Here is a 19,307-nt window from a genome sequence, read left to right as displayed (position 1 = left end):
CAAAGAAAACAAAAATAACAACTTTATTCATGACGCATGCGCATGCTATGATCTTAACGTAAACAACGTTATGCGAATACTTTGATCTGAACGTAAACGAGGCACAGGGCATGCGTGTTCTGTGGCAGCAGCACCACATGCATGTTGTTTATGTTCAGATCATAGCATGCACATGCATCATGAAACTCTCCAAAACGGCACCAGGGTGTTGAATAAAGTCATTTTTTTTTGTTTTCTTTGCGCACAAACAGTATTCTCGTAGCTTAGTAAAATTACGGATGAGAACCACTGATGTAACATGAATTATTGTAACAATCTCCTTCCATACTACGTTTCGTGGCCTTGATCATGGTATGGCCTTTGTAGAGGGTCAGAAACCTCACAGATTTCATCAAAAATATGTTAATTTGTGTTCTGAAGATGAATGAAGGTCTTGGAAGGACATGCGGGTGAGTAATTAATGACAGAATTTTCCTTTTTGGGTGAACTATCCCATTAATTTGATGGTAATGATATTGCATATATGCCAGAAACATTATTTGGGTGATTTAATATAATTAAGGCCTTAGTCTAATTAATATTTTAATTCATTTAAATACAGAGATATTTTCAGTCATCAAATTAACAGTTCATGGCCCTCCTAAGCAGTTATATTTGTGAAACTGACTCATCGTAGATGTCCCTTTAAAAGCAAGGGGGCGTGTGACAACTGGCCGTCTGCTGTTCGAACCATACAAGTACAATAAAATGAACTGGTAGAATGGCAATAAGCGTGAAACGGTGAGTTCCAATGTGGGTGGGGCTTCGCGACTCATAAGTTTTCAGAATCGATGGATTTAAATAATAATCTCCGAATTACAATCAATGTTTTTGTCAGTTTCTCCTTGACATTTTCTGGTGTAAATTACTTTCTTTAATATTTGCCGAAGCGAACTATAAAACTGCGTTGTCACGTGATATCTGTTACTTTAGTCAGCGCTGATCAGATTTGCCTTATCACGATCACTTGTGATGACTTCATATGGATTTTGTTTATATTTTACATAGAACATTTCTTCTAATATATTATTATGTTAATTCTTGAACATAATTTATTAAAAACTGTTTTGAATCTACAGAAATCTTAAATAAGACAGATAATATGCGATTTCAAATTAGTTTAGCGGCTCCAAACGTACCCTGGAGGAAGCCAACTGTCTCATTGTAAACAGCATTTTAGTTCTCGAATCGAATTATTAAACATAGAACGAGCGTGCCGAGTGCGCGAGGATGAAGCGTTTTGGTAGCACAGGGGTATGTACCATCACATAGGCGGTTCTCGCGTTGTGTTATTTAACGCGCCCACCTGCACTGTGACTGCACAGAAAACATTTTCACGGCGTCTTCCTGGAGGACTGGTAAACGATGGACCTGCACATCTTAGACCACAAATTACGGGTCACTTCCATCAGCAAAACGGGACTTCAGCAGTACACACACCCCCTAATCAAGCTGATATTTCTCAGAAACAGGACGAGGTAAGATCAGTCAACGCCTGTATGAGTTTGCAAACATGTTTTTACGCGTTTGATGGTGCAATGTCTCTTATTAAGACACCAGGTCAAGTACATAGCGTGCTTGTTTACAATGTGTTCAGCTGCAAAGTAAGAGCCTCACCCTGTTTTGGTTGGTTTGAAGAAATAAAAAATGACCAGAGAATGTCAGATCATGCACATGCGCTTGGGGCCTTTAAATTATTCTTAAAACCACACTCAAAACTGCTATAAAAGCAAGCTGTTTTTCATCAAATTTAGTAATTTCTAGCGCCTAGCTATGACTTGAAAAACCTAACGTTAGACAGCTGCCTACCTGGCTAGACAACATTTTTGGCCACGCAGGTTTTGACATACATCCCATACGTTAAGTTTTATTTTATCTTCAATCTTTGCATGTGAAAAGTAGCACATAGGTGTCATGCACTGCCTGTACGTTAACATGAGACAAAATACAAACTATAAAAACACTAAAATGACGAAGTTGGACTTTTTTTGTTTGCATATACAGTGTCCCCAAAGAGAATCCACAAACTTAAAAATGTATGGATTTCTTTTCATTAAATAAAAACGAAATATCAGCGAGTTGCGTTTTTGGTAAATATTGGTATTGATGTCATTTTCTGTGTGTCCCATTTGCTGACATTAAATTCTATGTTGGCATTATATCATAATTTATTGGCCACCCTTCGCTATAGATATAACTGGTTATTAAAAAACCCACGTTGATTGTTGACTTGTTAGTAAAACGATAATGTTTTAATGCTATCACCCTAATTGAGATCCCCTGTTGTTTTTGTACCAGATAAATACTATATACTCTGTATTTTAACACTTGAATAAAAGTTAGGGTTATTATTAATATAAAAACAAAATATTATTTATAGTCTAATATAGAAACAAAAGATTAAAACCAAAAGTTAGTGGGACATGTCCATACTAGTTATGGGCAAGTTCCTTCATACATCCACGAAGCAAAAGTTTAAGACGATTTGGAAGGATTCATTGCAAAAAACTTGTTAGGTTGTTCTGAGAAAAGAACTAGTATCATTGGTTTGCAGAAGTCTGTTGGTTTTCTGTGTCTTTGTGTCTCTCTCTTATTTCTTCCGTCTAATGGTGTTACATAAACTCAGATATGTGCAATATAATCTTGGTTGTAAAATGAAGCTGAAGAAAGTATTTTGTGGGGGAGCGTGTGACTTCAGCTTATTTTATGATCTGCTTAATGCCATTGAATGGGTGTTTTTTGTCACGTCTGCGAGGACGAGGGGATCGCGACAGGCCTTTCAGGACTGGATTCCCACATATTCAGTATGCCTTTTCTGGTTCGTTCAGGCATATCTTGTTGAACTTTCCAGAACCTTGAATGCTGCAGACTGATAATGTTCTAGAGTGGACCATATCACTTTCTAATCCTTAAATTAACTTTGTTTGTTTGTTTGTTTTTTTTTATCTTAAAATACAAAAATAAAAGAATAATTCACCCAAACATAAAATTCTGTCTTAATTTACTCACCCCCATATTGTTCCTAATAAAATAGTGTGTGAGTTGTAAGAACTACTATATTCAAAGTTGTCTGAAATGGTACAATATCTTATTAGTTATTAACATGTCTTTCTTCACTAAAAACCTCATTCACCACCGTATCCATAAAATACTCTTCATTCATGATAACACTCAAACCAACCATCATCAGTTCTTAATGTGTCTTGCTTTACATATGAATGTGACCTGTTAAGAGTGTAAGTGGTGACAAATTTAGTTTTTGGATGAGTTATGCTTTTTAGAGGTCATAAGGCGTGCTCACACAAACACAAGATCTCATCTGGGAATGTTAGTACTGCATCTGCTTGTATTAGCTCACTCTTCAAAAAATGAAAATTCTGTCACCATTTGCACCATTGTTGTCATAAACCTGTATGGCTTTCTTTTCATGTTGAACTCAAAAGGAGATATTTTGAATAATGATCTTTCAAGACTAAAAAAGCACCATTAAAGTCATAAAACTTGAGGTGAAATTTGGATCACAATTTTTTTTCGAAAACGTTTATTCAAAAGTTATTCAGAATGGTTGTGTGAGTCATTAAAAAAGATCTCACTCAGGAGAATGATTCAGTCACGAACTGTGAGGACATGCAAAGTTAAATCTGCGTTCATACATTTTTACCAACAGACCATGATTCTTCAGTAACTTCGGTAATTAAATTTATTGTAAATTTATGAAAAAATTCAGGAGCAATGATCTTTTAAGGATTCATGATTGATTAATCAAAATAAAAACTAAATTATAATATGGCTCCCTGTGGTTTTCTGTCAAAATAAAAGTTTGATGGTTTAACATTAAGATGAATGTAATTATCATTAGTATTGTAAAATTACAGTTGTAAAATAAAATTGTTAAAATATTATTATTTCTTTATACTCAGGTTTTTTTTACAGTGAAATATTATAATTTTAATTTACTAAAATAATATTAGAATAATAATAATAATAATAATAATAATAATAATAATTATTATTATTATTATTATTATTACTACTAGAATTTAGCCACATTTTGCAAACAACAAAAAATTATTATTATTTTTTTTTTTTACAATTGTGCCTCTGTTTATTTCTTTATTTTTTTCACAAATTGTGTAGTTGCAGTTAAAGGGTTACTCCATCCCAAAATGAAAATTTTGTCATTAATCACTTACCTCCATGCCATTCCAAACTCGTAAAAGCTTTGTTCGTCTTCGAATCACAATTTGATGTAATTTTGGATGAAAACCGGGAGGCTTGTGACTGTCCCATAGACTGCCAAGTCAGTAACACTGTCAAGGTCCAGGAAATTATGAAAAGCATCGTCAGAATACTCCTTCTGCCATCAGTGATTCAACCATAACGTTATGAAGCAACGAGAATACTTTTTGTACACGAAAAACAAAACAAAAATAATGACTTTATTCAACAATTCCTCTCCTCTGTGTCTCTACAAATCAGCGTAGTGCCATTTTGGCAATTCTGAGCAGTACGCAGATATCGTATGCTCTTTTGTGTCAGCCACGCTGCGCGATGCGTTGTTTGCTTTAAAAACAAAAAAAGTATCCTTGTGGCGCGGCTGATACTGAAGAGTGTACACCATCTGCTTAGAATTGCCAAAATGGTGCTACGCTGATTTGGAGAGACACAGAGGAGAGGAATTGTTGAATAAAGTCATTACTTTTGTTTTCTTCGTGTACAAAAAGTATTCTCGTCGCTTCATAACGTTACGGTTGAACCACCGATGGCAGATGGACTATTCTGACGATGCTTTTCATACTTTTCTGGACCTTGACACTGGTATTCACTTGGCAGTCTATGGGACAGTCACAAGCCTCTCGGTTTTCATCCAAAATATCTTAAATTGTGTTCCGAACACGAACAAAGCTTTTACGTGTTTGGAACGACATGGGGGTAAGTGATTAATGACAAAATTTTCATTTTAGGATGGAGTATCCCTTTAATTTGTGTGTGTGTTCTTTGCGTATAATGAATGTGCCTACGACAGTTATAGTTGATGTAAAGATTAATTGGTAAATAACGTCTTATTTTCATCTCACCTAATTTTTTTCTTCACAGAAATCTATTTTCTGACTAGGAATAGAATGCACTAATATAGTGAACCTAGTTCTCTCCCTTTTCTCACCATTCTGGAGGATGTTGGTTTAACACCACTCCTATATTTCTCTGTTTTCCAGAAGGCTTTGGAGCACTTACAGGAAGTTGAACCCTGGGAGCTCTAGATGTTGTTAGGAAGTGTGAGACTAGCTGACACAATGCTGCTGTGCTGAGTTAGCCCTGAGGGCGGGGATGTACTATTTTCCTTCTGGTCGGCCCTTGGATTGATGTGCCCAGTCGCTGGGTTGCAGGCAGCACAGGAATCAGCTGTGAATGAAGAGTCCTGTGGGTGGCTGCCAGACCAGTACAGTAATGTTCCTTCAGATAACGGCTGCTGCACTGCTGAGTCTCCCTCAACTGCAGTAGTTCATGTGAAACTTAGAAAGTGCTTTCTGTTGTAAAGCAAACAGACAAACAAAAACCAAAATGTAATGGCCCGATCTGATCCATTTTCCAATTTTGCCTTTTTAACAAGAGTGTTGCACAGGATTTGATGTGGGAATCCATAATTTGTAGTGTAAAGGTTTATTACTTAAATCTTTTTCAAGTTACACTGTGTAAGAAAAAGGACTGTCAAATTGATTAATCGTGATTTAATAGCATCCAAAAAAAGTTTGTTTACATGATGTGTGTGTGTGTGTGCAATTTTACTGTATTTTTTGATCAAATAAATGCAGCCTTGGTGAGCAGAAGAGACTTCATTCAAAAACATAAAAAATTGCACCAAGCCCAGACTTTTGAACAGTAGTGTATTTCTATCATTAACCTATAAATTACTGTAATTAGACTACATGATCCATGATACATAACTAGTCAGTGTTATTGCGTTTCATCTTTTAGTCATTTTGATGCTGGTAGATGAAATGAAGTAAACCAGTCTGGACTTAATTTGCACAAACTGCTCAACAGTTCTTTTCCCATGATTCTCATTTGCTGCTGCTTCTCAGCTCTGTGTCTCTTAGACAATAGATCAGACTGAATGAAGTGGAGCATGTTGTTCTGGGTTCCTGGACCGGCTCCTAAAGAATTTGGGTCAAACCCTGTTGTGCAGAAACCAATTCACACAAACTTTTCCCATTTTAACATGCACATCGAGCACCTCAAATTTATCAATCGCAACAAGCCGGAATGCAGAACCATATGAATGGATTTCAGATGTTGGCTCCAAGTTCAAGTGAAAGAGAAAATGACATTCACTTTTTCTGCAGAGGGGTTTGACGTGGTTTCTCTCTCCATCTCATGCCTCCCTGCTGGAACACTTTTTACAACAATCTGCCATTGTTTTTGTTCATTATGCATCGTCTGATGTGTCTGTTTGGTTTTGTTCCTTTCTCTCTCCCTCTGTTTATTTTCCCTCTCTCCTGTGCCTTTTCTCTTTCTCTCACAGATGCAAATTTTTCAGTCTCACAGAGACTCCGGAAAATTACACGGTTGTTCTCGATGAGGAGGGATTTAAAGGTAAAACACACACCCACACACACACACACATGAACTGCTGCTGTCCTGAGGCTCTTGTATTCAGTTGATAATGACACACATTGTCATGGAATATACTGGGAATTATATCATTTTATTTATAGTTATGTTGTCACCATATACAATTGTTCCTGGAGATTTATAATCAGACGTTTAACATTCTTACTGCATATTTGCTTGATTGGTTAAATTTAATTCCAGCAATGTAAATTACTCTTTGTTATTGATTTATTACTTCAAACCACACTGAAATGTAAAAAATATTGAAATTTTTGACATGTTTGAACAAGACTTGGTACATAAAAATTCTGTAAGTATTTCAAGCAATAAAACTTTTTTTTTCTCCATATTTTATATATTTTAATAAAACAGTTTTTGTCTTAAGTAAGCCTAAATTCTTTAAAACCAAATAATTGATAATTTAATTATTTATAGAAAACATTAAATACAAATTATAAATATATTTCTTTTAGCTCTGTATAAAAATGTTTACATGTAATATAATATTATTCTAAAATTTGGAGTCAGTAAAGATGTGTTTTTCTAGTGTTCACCAAGGCTGCATTTATTTGGTTAAAAATACCAAATTTTTTATATGAAAAATGCAATTACAATATTACATATTAATTATTTTAAATTGAATTATAATAATTAATATTATGATTTAAATTTTTTCAATTTGAAGCTGCATTTCCGGCAGCCATTTCACCGGTTTTTATTGCCACATATTTTTGTTCAGAAATAATTTTAATATGCCGATTTGTTGCTCAAGTAACATTATTAACAGTAATTATTATCACAGTTGAGTTGAAAACTGTTGTGCTCCTTAATAATTTTTTTTTTTATTATTTTGTAATTTTTATGCATATCCTTACTGTCACTTTTGATCAATTTATTCATCAAGGACATATAAAAAGTATTTATTTATTTCAAAAGAAAATCTTACTGAACCCAAACTTTTGAAAATTGAAACTTTTCATACTGACCCATATTTTTATTTTTATCAGTTTTTTTAAGTGAAATTATTGGCAGGGCAAATACAAATCTGAACTACTTGCCAGAACAGACCAGCAGGAAAAAAATCCTTGTTTTTGAGCCTTAAAAAGATCAGAGGACAGGTGGGACGGTACACTGAGTTCACCGCTGTTATTGTAGAGGCTCTCTGTAGCCCTGTGCTCTGCCTCTGACCCAAACAGCTGTTTCCTCTATGATGTCAAACCCCTGCGACTCTAGAGCAAAAACCGCTTTCCTCTTCTCATAATCCACAGGAAGGTCAAAACAGCTATGTAGAAACAACGTTTTGGATACAGTGTACGTTTGCAGGTGTTCTGATATGAAAACAAGATGTTTTGTCTCATTTTAAGAGGTGTACATGTCCAGAACGTTTGAGTTGAGTTTTGTCATTGCTAGTTTAATTTGCTGTGTTCAGCTACACATGGTGTTAATGGGTTATAGAATGACCCTGTTAACTTCTAAACTCTTATACTCTCAAAGTGACAAGCCCGCCTACAAATTTGCAACTTCCTGCTGTAATTCTGTGAATAATTATAGACTCCGGATTTGTTAGTGTTAAGGTAAAGAACACAGGAAATGTTTTAAAACTGGTATATTTAGATCCTGTATGTCCTCTATCACATTCTCTTCCTCCAGAGCTCCAGCCGTCTGAACACTTACAGGTGGAGGGCTCCACTTGGCTCCCGCTAAATGTTGTCTCTAATGGCAACACCTCCAGCAGCTCACAAGCCGTGGGCGTCACCAAGATCGCCAAATCTGTTATCGCTCCATTGGCCGAGCAACATGTGTCCGTCTTCATGCTCTCCACCTATCAAACCGACTTTATTCTGGTAAGATTGATATAAATGCGGCAGTATTATTTTCTTAATTTTAATTTACTTAATTTTTTTTTTAAACTAGCTTTGTGTTGTGTTTAACTGAGCAAAGAAATCAACAAACAGATGTGGAGCTGGCGGACATTTGGCTGAACCTAGAAGCACAGAATAGTGTTAATAAATAAAGTATTAAGGGAACAGAGGCATGAACATGTGCTAACATCAAACACACCTGCTTGTTGTAAATGTTTTACATTTTTTATGAGCCTTTTTTTTAATAAGTTGGTAGATGTGCAATGAAAGTTGTGTAAAGTTGATTGGCCTTTGTGCATTATATTTTCAAGGGCAGTGATGCTTTTTAATAAGCTAATTTACAGTTTTGTTAATACCTATAGAGCTGTGTGGGACAGAATTTATTTTTTATCCTTGTTTAAAAACGTACTTTTATTTATTTATTTCGTCTTTCTAGGCTGTTTGTCCAATTTGCATGAAGTTTTGTTTGTAGAAATATCTGATTAAATAACTTAAAATTAAAGTAGTTGAAGTGTGCAATGAAACTGTGGCCTAATACTGACTAATTGAATAATATTTCTTGAATGCAACTTTACAAAAATTTTGTGCAAGGAATCCACACCAAATAGTCACCCACAGGGGGTGCTACAACAACAACAAAAAAACATTCTTTACTGTTTGATTAATGAATTGCATTTGTGGTGTTAACAAGTGCTGCTAACAAAAATAAAAACTGCAGTAACAATATAAAAGTAAAGTACAGAACAAACATGACCATCTCAGGGAGTGTCTTTAGGTGATTTGTATAGAAATGTATGTTATTAACGTACTAAATGGGATGTTTGTGTCGTAGGTGCGAGAGAAGGACCTGTCGGTGGTGGTGGAGACTCTGGTGGAGGAGTTTAATATTTTCAGAGAGGAGGGAGGAGAGTCAGTGCCTGTCCACAGTCAGGACGCCTGCAACGGCCTTCAGCGAAACGGCAGAGAGGGTGAGACCACAGTGAAAGAAGGGCATATACACTACCAAAAAATGTTTGGGGTCGATATAAAGTCTTTCCAAGGATGCATATATTTAATAAAAATACAGTAAAAAGAGCAATGTTATATTATATTATTATTAAAATGTATTTATTTCTGTGATCAAATCTGAATTTTCAGCATCATTACTCAGGCTACGTTTACACGACAACGATGTAGTCAAACACGGGAAAGTTTTTTCCCTCGTGTTTTTAAAAAGTTTCACGTATACATGACAACGTGACAACGTTTTCAAAACGATTTGCATTTACACATAGCCTCGAAACCTGTAGGGAAGGTTTCTCCGTCTCTGCGTCTCCGCTGTTGGTTGTATTATTGGTGAAGTAAATCCACACTTGAGCAGCAACAACAGTACCATACTCCGCCATTGTTGTGTATGTTTGTTGGCGCTTGCCTTTAAAATCGACAAGTACTGCGCATGTCTACATACCTAACACATACTACTCATGCGCATGACGTCACCATTTTCGAAGATTCCCGTATTGGGTGTTTACATGGAAACGATAATGGTGCTGTTTTCAAAAACTTGCACTTTGAAACCCGTTTTCAAAAATATGTGTTTTCAGTCCCCAAAATGCTGTTGTCGTGTAAACGAACACGCAAAATGCATAAAAAGACTTTAATGAATAGAAAGTTCAAAGATGAACAGCATTTATTTGAAACAGAATTTTTTTGCAACAATATAAGATGTCACTTTTGATCAGTTAAATGTATCCTTGCTGAAGTGTTAATTCTTAAAAAAAAATAAAAAAATTCCCACAACGTTTGAATTAATGTAATGGCTTTTTGAAAAGGCCATAATATGCTGATTTTTTTTTTTTAAAGAATAGTCTATTATACTATGAATACACTAGGCTATCTGATTGTATTAACACTGTGTAGTGTGTTATAATTGATTATTTTTCTAGTGTTTTGCATCGACACATTATTAAATTCAATACCAGCTCATGCACAAAACAAGTTTTAGTAGTCCAAGTAATAGTATTGTTTTTCCCATTTTAAAGTGTTATTGTGTGTGTGTGTGTGTGTTCGCGTTCAGTTCCACATGCAACAGTTCATCCGGTGCTGATTCCGGAGAATCAGTTTTGTGTAATGAGCTTGGATCCGGACACACTGCCAGCGATCGCCACCACCCTCATAGACGTTCTGTTTTACTCTAACAGGTATGAAACCTGCTGCTGCAAACTCTTGCAGGGATGCTGTCTGCATCTCAGTTTTGTTTTGACTTTTGTATTTCCTCTTCAGCAACATCACCCTTAGCTGAGCAACTGTTTTAATATTTCACTGCCACTAAGAGGAGTCCAGATCACAGTTTATCACACACTAGGGGAAAGATGGGGTGAACTGTCACGTTTTTATACAATTTGTTTACTCGGTAGGAAGAAATAAGAGATGAAACTGGTAATTCTAATTCAAAGTGTCTCATATAAATTGCAATTAATTTTTATTTTGTGTGTGTGTGCAGTTATTTCCCTATCCATGTTCAATTGTAACAAGTAATAGATCAAGTATGTTTGTTTTTCTCCTGCAGTCCTAAAGAGGGCGCCAGTGTTGATCAGGACATGAAATGTATCAAGTTCTTCTCCTTTTCTCTGATTGATGGATACGTCTCTTTGGTGATGGACACAGAAGCACAGAGACAGTAAGACCCTCACAGAGTAGTGGACAGATCATCAAATCAAAGCTTTGCAAACTGCAGATTTAAATATGAAATGTGTGTGTGTGTGTGTGTGTGTCAGATTCCCCGCTGATCTTCTGTTCACCAGCTCCTCTGGTGAGCTCTGGAGGATGGCTAGAATAGGAGGGCAGCCTCTCGGCTTCGGTGAGCTTCATTCACCATCAGATACCTTCTTTTGGTCATTTGAATGCAGCATGTATCATTTAGCCATGCCAGAATGTATTGCAGCGAGCTCAGTGAAAGAAAAAAGGAATAAAAAAATAAAAAAAAAAAGATTGTCAGCGCCGCTGGCCTCGTGGGCAGCACACCAACATACTGCGCCATTGCGCTTCAGGTGTCCCGTGTTCGAGTCCCGGCTCACGGACCTTTCCCGATCCCATCCCCCTCTCTCTCACCCACTTCGCTTCCTGTCGACCTTTACTGTCCTATCCAAATAAAGGCATAAAATGCCATAAGTAAATCTAAAAGAAAAAGATTATAAATATACTTACAATTCGTTCAGCATTATAAGGTATTAATAAAAAATGTGATCTTTTAAGGTTACAGGATTACATGTACTTACCATGTTAATAACAGTAAATTATGCACAATTACAAATGTAAACCAAACCCTAAACTTAACCCTGATTAATACATGTTACTCAGTGCTTTATGTATTTAAATATTCATATTATCTTATTTAATGTATTATTCATATTATTTTAATGTAATTTGGTCCTTATTCTAATAATTTAATTTAAATAAAATGACTGAATAACCAATAATTTTGTGTAATTATGTACTTTTATTATTTTTAGAGTCAATAACAAAACACTTACTAAAAAAGGTTAAATGTTTTATTTGTTTACATGCTTTCCATATGAACATTAACCAACATTAGAGAACCATGAACATGCAGATGTTTTGTTAAATTGAGATTCAAGGGAGACATCAAGTAAATATTTTACTTCAAAGAGGTTCAGGCTGACAAAAAAGTTTGGAAGTTCCTGGCCTACTTGAGTCTCCCATGTACATTTTGGAGCATTTGAGGTCACTTATGAGGTTCTGTTGCAGTTAGGATGCATATGTACTTTATATGTATGTATATATATATATATATATATATATATATATATATATATATATATATATATATATATATATAATATATATATATATATATATATATATATATATATATATATATATATATATATATAGAGAGAGAGAGAGAGAGCTCCTTTAATGTTTTTCTGTCTGATCCAATCACTAGTCCATACAAAGTGAAATCTGTTCAGCTGAGTTATAGATGAGTGAACAAACACATCAGATTAAATCAGAAAGTCACATCTCTCCCACTTATTTTGACGTTATCTCACTCTCTCTGTCTTTTTTTTTTTCAGATGAATGCGGGATAGTCGCTCAGATCTCTCAGCCTCTTGCAGACAGTGATATATCAGCGTATTACATTAGCACCTTCAGCTTTGATCATGCTCTGGTAAGTCATTTTGCCCACTCTTTTTGTTTTTACACACATAACATTTTAGCTCTGTGTAGTAGTTCACAGGGCGTTAATAATGTACTGCAAAAACCACATCAAATGCAATGAATATACAGGATCAATGTAATAAAAGTCCCTGATCACCCTGCGTGCGTTTATTTTGCGATATTGATCTGCTGGCATTCAGTCTGTAGAGGTTATGTGCTAGTCTAACCCACGTTTATATTTAGTACATTTGAATCATTTGTGATATTTGTGTGACACTGAGCAACAGGAGGACAGATGGGCAAATGGTTACCTAGTAACCAGGAAACGGTAGAATTCCAGAATATGATCTGATTGGACGATTTTCGCAACACCGCCGCCTCCGTTTATTTCCATGATGTCATGTGAAATCAGATCATCTGGTTGTCCTTGCTTCCTATTCATTTCCTTTTTTCCTGGAAATCAAGTATTTTAGCAGAAACAGTTTGGTTCCCTATTGAGTAAGTTAAGTTGTTCATACTCATCATTAGATCATTGTTATCATTTAATATTAAAATGTGCTGTCTTACAAGTCTCTCTGGAATACTTGCTTCTGATTGGTGAATCACAGCATTGTGCATGGAAAGTCAAATATTCTTGTGGTTTTGTAGTATATCGCAGTTCAAATCGCAATCAAAACATATGACAAAATAAGCGCAATATTTTTTGGCCAAGTTGTGAAGCCCTATATAGGCTATACACAGTGCAATTACAAATTGTAGTACATTATTGATGTAAAAATTGTAGTTAGTAAACTAATCTATTAGTTTACACATATTAGATTACTTTTGACCTCACTTATTTACCACATAGTTTATAAATAGGAATGTTTTTTACCATGTTTATATAAAAATAGAAAGAGAAATAAAATTTATTTTATCCTAATATATATCCTAAAATGTATTCTGTTCTGAAGTTCATTAAAGGTCAGTCTGGGATTTGTTAAACAACTGCAGGTGGTAGTTGATGAAAAGTGAATTCAGTAAATCATAAACTTGTTAACATAAAAAAACCTTTTAAAATAAAAAAAATATATATATTTGTTTACTGCTTGTCATTGTGCTTATTAACTGATATATGAATGCGTTAAAATATTTAAATATTAACTTAAAATCTCAGGGGGACTTCAAGAAAATTTTAGGTCAAAATAATGTTTGCGGAATATTTAATAATGTAATCCATAAAAAAGTAACTGTAAATTAATTGTAAGCATTTTAAAAAGTTATGTAATCTAATCACAGGTACTTAATTTTTGGAATTTGGTTATGAAATCTGCATTACATGTAATCAATTACTACTAATTTGAAAATAAAAACAAACCAAATTAAATTCTTATTAGATTAAATATTAGATATTGTATCTGCTTATTTGTAGGTCATGTGACCATTGACCGACATCAGAGATCCGTAAAGCTGGAAATGTTCAAATTCTTAAAATATCAGCATATTTTTTCGGCTGACATACAAGTTTTGGAACCCCTGCCTTACGGTAGCATGTTGGAGAATGTTTTGTTTTTTGTTTTGTTTTGTTTTCTGACACTCAAGATGGCCCTTCATGATTCATTCGAAATTAGAGAGACGTGGTTCAGTCTTCAGTGTTTTTAGGAAGTTTTTCCACACATACTTACAGTGCTCTAGACTAACTTTTTGCACTGGTTGCACTGGTGCGCCTAAATTTTTTTTCCTAGGTGCACCAGCACAAAAGTTAGGTGCACACAAATTTTCGACCGCATCACATTTAACACCGCAGTTTTACAAGTACACTTTTTTTTTTAAATCGCTGTCCATATAGGCAATATTGACTTGTAAATGATTAACTAACAATCTGGTCAACATAAAGTTCTTTATTTAAAGTACAATTCTACAAGAAAGGTAACTTACTGAAAAAGTGTTGGTGCTTAAAGTGCTTCACTGAGCTGAAATGTAAACTTAAAATATCTCAAGATAAATGAAATAAAAAGAAAATCTAAATTAAGTGTTTTAAGGGCTTCAAACTGAACATCTCATGGCTATCTTATGGACTATCTCCATTGCATCACATGCCCCTCGGATGGCCAAATCCTGTAGTTTGGCCTTCTTGATCTTTGGCCTTGGCTAAACCAGCTGGCCACACTCTCTCTAGCAGCAAAATCTTCCAGACTTGGCCCCTCTACACTGATTCTGATCAGATCTTCCACTGTGTCTGAATGAAGGGATGCTCTAGTGTCTGATCTGAAGAGCTAAACAGTCTAAACAGCTTATACTACTGTCTCAGCTATTAAAATAGTTCAGTTTTGTATGTAATAGCAAAGTGATTATATTTTGTTTAGTTTTAATATTAAGTTAATTTAGAAAAATGTTTGGAGCATGTTTTGTTTGTTAAATGTTGTAGTTTTTTTCTATTTTTTATCATTTTAAACTTCTCAAATTTTTTTTTTTTTAACGACCAAGCGGCCAGCGTTAGACAGTGAGTCTATGTTTGATCAGTTTAGCCTTCTCAAATCATCAGGACCTGCCTAAAATAAAATCTACAGATATAAAGCAGTTCAAGCATATAACAATGTTTAAATGTTAGACCCAGATAAATGTGCGCTATATCCAATAGTTTGTGCGGAGACGCTTCAGGACATGGAGACGCCAGCATGATCACTTGCATTTTTTTCAGTAGATACGCAGTCATTTTTGCAAATAAAGGTAAGAGTAATACATCATTCATAACTGAAAAGGGTCTTTTATTTGTGTGCACTCACAATATCAACAAAACGTTGTGCTTTTAAATAAAGAAAACAAACACGAAGCGCTTTCTGTGTCTCGTCTTTAACAGGAGTACAAAAATGAACCGAAACTCAGTGAAAACATGCCTCACAGACATGATTAATAAATAAATAAATAAATAAATATATATACTGTATATATAGAAAGCTTTAAATGATTACTTAACAAAATAAAACATCGAAAACAAAAACTTTCATTATAATTATAATCCATAAAGATGCGCTTCTCTCTAAAGGCGCGTCTAATGAGATGGCGAGTCAGGATCAGCAACTTCATCCTTGCGACACAGATTCAGAAAACACTTGTTTATTAGTAAATAATTCAAATATCTCCTTACTATTTCCCCCGTCACATTTATGGTAATTACTTTTGCCGGTGCTTTGCAGCAAGCTTGAGCCTATTGCGTGTATTTGAACGTAGAACTGTTCAGCTGCGCTGCTGCGGGACACTAAACACCGTCGAGCCGCTCTTGACAGTCGCAGTAGCACAGTCTCGTGTTGTTTCCACCAGCGCGGCAATTTTTTTTTCATCACTAATTGATGGGTGTCTGAAATATAAAAGTAAGGAGAAGTCTAAAACAGGCGGGAGGCCCGCCCTGCGTCTGAACTATGACGTGAAAATAATCCCGAAGCCCGGCTCGAGGGGGGTAAAAAAAGTCAGGGTCTGTCGGGCTCGTGATGAAATGCAGGGCTCTAGTGTCTGTTGTTGAACCACAGGGAGACTTTCAGAGTCGCAGAGACTTTTTTTTTCCCCTTGAATGGCTGGTCACACCTGGCTGGCGACCTCTGATTATTATTTTTTTTTTTAGTCGCACCATTGAGAAATTAGGTCGCTAGAGCCCTGTACTTGAATACACCATATGCAGAATTGCTATATATAGGGCGTGGCAATGATGTAATCCTTCAGTGCAAGCCAGTGAAGTCCCCACCACCAGAATCGTGCCTTCACATGACCTTACTGTAAAAGAGGAAGCACGAAGAATGCTTCATACCTGTTGTTTTCAAACTTGTACTACTTTCTCATGACCTTCATCTTTTTTTTTGTTTATCTAGCTTTTTTTTCTACCTCTACTCTTTGTATGTCGTTTCACACATACTTATACTCACAAAATATTTTTATTATTATTTAAATTGTTTAAAAATACATATATTTATAATAAGAAGAAATATTAATATTAAATTGTGTTGACTTATTAATTTGTGTTGTTTTATGTACTGTAAATATATTTATTTTGTTTGTTTTTGTTAAAACATTAATACTAATAATGCTAATAATTATAATAGTATTTTTGTATTAATTAAATATAATATTATTCATTTTTATTATTTAGGGTCATGCTGCAAAAATTGTGTTTTAAGACATTTGTGTCAACATTTTAAATGTTAAAATACTTTTTAGAAATACTGTTTTGGAAACATTTTTCATATGAAACTACTTATAAAATATGAAAATATGTTGTAGCTCCATGCATGCATCTTTGTGTCTCTCCATAAATACCTCTGCACATCCATGCATGCATCCGTTTCATGAACCGTTATCAGTCTGAGCTGATCCATGTGAGTATGAGATGATGCATCTCTGTTTACGCCCCTCCTAGAAAACTCTTCATACCAGTGTGTGTTGTTCAGCTGACAGCATATGATATCACTGGAAAAAATATTGCATATTTGGATGGGACGTAATCATCCTTGTGTTTTTGTGTCATCTAAACTTAAATCTTTTTTTGTCTCAGGTGCCAGAAGAAGACATAGTGAGCGTGACCGAGATGCTTCAAGCTCAGAGGAAGGATATGTCCTGTTGAGGCTGCATTTGAATGCATCGTCAGCTTGGAAAGGATAGAAAAAGTCCTTAATGGTGGATGGTAGATCTTATTTGAGCCACTAACACACAGTATTACTCCACAAGACTGTCTTACCATAATCAGAGGCGCTTCAGTCAAAGCATTTGAGAGCTTAGGCTTAAAACAGACTTAAACTCAGAAAACTGTTTTGCTTTTGCAGAAACAGCAGTGCTGATTGTATGCCATTACTGAGAATCAGAGTATTTACATGATTTGAAAGGACATTTTTGCAGCATGTTAATGCTTGATTATTTGAAGCACTTTTTTCTCAATTGAATTGGAAGATGAGAGGACGTTATCAGTTTTGGACGTTCATTTGTTAATTTCAGGGGGTAATGATAATACAGTTTGTTCTGCAAAAATCATTATTACTTTGAGTATTGCACACAGACGTCTTCCAGTATTGTCAGAATCAGGTTTTTGTTTTTTTTCTTAAGTAACCCTGTTTGAGGTCAAGCAAAAGAAATTTTAGTGTTGTAGCAACTTTTGGTGTAATTGAAACATTGCGCTTAGAAAAGCAGTTACTGGCAGTAAATATTTGGATCACTTTTGAATCGGCATTTCAAACATTTCTCGCAAATACCGGAGTCATACTGTTATGTGTGATCTTTTCAAATCACATTTACACCTAGTTGTGTTAGGGCTGTACAAAAAATCGAATACGATTTTCATGCGCATCTCATCAGTAAAGACGCTTCTGTAATTAGTAGTATATCTCCAGCATGTGCATTCAGATCAGGGTTGCCAGGTTTTCACAACAAATCCTGCCCAGTTGCTTCTCAAAACTAGTCCAAAACTAGCCCAATCGCGTTTCCAGGAGGTTCCCCGATAAAAACTGCATCCCGGGGTTAAAATGTACGTTTTTCGGCAGTGTTCCCTTGGTAATATTCACATTTTAGGGGCTAAATATCACGTTATTGGTATTGGTGTCGCTTCAACCCGCGAACATGAAAAACAACCACAGACTTGGCAACACTGGTTGGCATTTACTACACAGAGCCATAATTCACTGTCAGTCTACACAAAATCGATTTTAAAATCGCAGGCGATTCTTTGTCGATTTTGAAAGCGATTTTGTGTAACTTGTCGGTGGACTACGACTCTGTGTAGTAAATGCCGCTTCACCTGAACCAGTGTTGCCAAGTCTGCGGTTGTTTTTCATGTCCGCGGGTTGAAGCGACCCCAATACCAATAACGTGATATTTAGCCCCTAAAATGTGAATATTACCAAGGGAACCCTGCTGAAAAACGTACATTTTAACACTGGGATGCAATTTTTATGGGGGAACCTCGTGGAAACGCGATTGGGCTAGTTTTGGACTAGTTTTGAGAAGCAACTGGGCAGGATTTGTTGTGAAAACCTGGCAACCCTGATCTGAATGCACGTGCTGGAGATATACTACTAATCACAGGAGCGTCTTTACTGATGAGATGCGCATGAAAATCGTATTCGATTTTTTGCACAGCCCTAAGTTGTGTGAATCTCTCAAGAACATATCCAGCTCACATTTCACCCCAAAAACGAAATTCTGTTGTAATGTAAATTTGTTTAAAATTTTCTCACCCTCTAAGATGAGGGTGTTATGGAAGCCCGTTTCCACCACTGAATAAAAAAATGTAAAAAAGGTTATTGCGACTTTTTATGTCACAATTCTGACTTTTTTTCACAGAATTGCATGATATAAACTCACAATTGCAAGTTATAAAGTCAGAATTGTGAAATATAGTCACAGTTGCGAGATAAAAACTCACAATTCTGACTTTTTCTCACAATTCTGACTTTTTTCTCAGAATTGCTAGTTTATATCTCGCAATTCTGACTTTATAACAGGCAACTGTGAGTTCTAAAGTAAAAATTGTGTGGGGGGGCTGATATGTTCTCAGAATTGTGAGTTTATATCTGATTTTTATATCTGATTATACATGAAGTCACAATTGCATATTATGAAGTCAGCATTGTGAGATATTAACTTGCAATTATTAGAAAAAGTCAGAATTGTGAG

General features: G+C 35.3%; 1 protein-coding gene across 1 annotated transcript; it reads left to right on the top strand.

Moving 5' to 3' along the window:
- The first annotated feature begins 1,197 nt into the window (after window positions 1-1,197).
- Window positions 1,198-18,004, top strand: LOC109075006 (cytosolic arginine sensor for mTORC1 subunit 1-like). The gene is made up of 9 exons (XM_042752901.1): window positions 1,198-1,517; window positions 6,563-6,633; window positions 8,302-8,495; window positions 9,346-9,481; window positions 10,570-10,693; window positions 11,062-11,172; window positions 11,270-11,352; window positions 12,590-12,684; window positions 17,197-18,004. The coding sequence occupies exons 1-9, from the start codon at window positions 1,405-1,407 to the stop codon at window positions 17,263-17,265; spliced, it is 996 nt and encodes a 331-aa protein (XP_042608835.1). The 5' UTR covers window positions 1,198-1,404; the 3' UTR covers window positions 17,266-18,004.
- Window positions 18,005-19,307: the final 1,303 nt, after the last annotated feature.

This window comes from Cyprinus carpio, chromosome A5 (genome assembly GCF_018340385.1).
Source record: "Cyprinus carpio isolate SPL01 chromosome A5, ASM1834038v1, whole genome shotgun sequence".
NCBI lineage: Eukaryota > Metazoa > Chordata > Actinopteri > Cypriniformes > Cyprinidae > Cyprinus > Cyprinus carpio.
The sequence above is the reverse complement of the archived record's forward strand: the minus strand, read 5'-3'. Positions and strand labels throughout refer to the sequence as shown.

Bases quoted from the DNA above. Each gene is read 5' to 3' on its own strand.
- LOC109075006 (XM_042752901.1), top strand. From the start codon at position 1,405: ATGGACCTGCACATCTTAGACCACAAATTACGGGTCACTTCCATCAGC. The intron at 6,634-8,301 runs GTAAAACACACA...CTCTTCCTCCAG, and splicing joins CGATGAGGAGGGATTTAAAG to AGCTCCAGCCGTCTGAACAC. The intron at 10,694-11,061 runs GTATGAAACCTG...TTTCTCCTGCAG, and splicing joins GTTCTGTTTTACTCTAACAG to TCCTAAAGAGGGCGCCAGTG.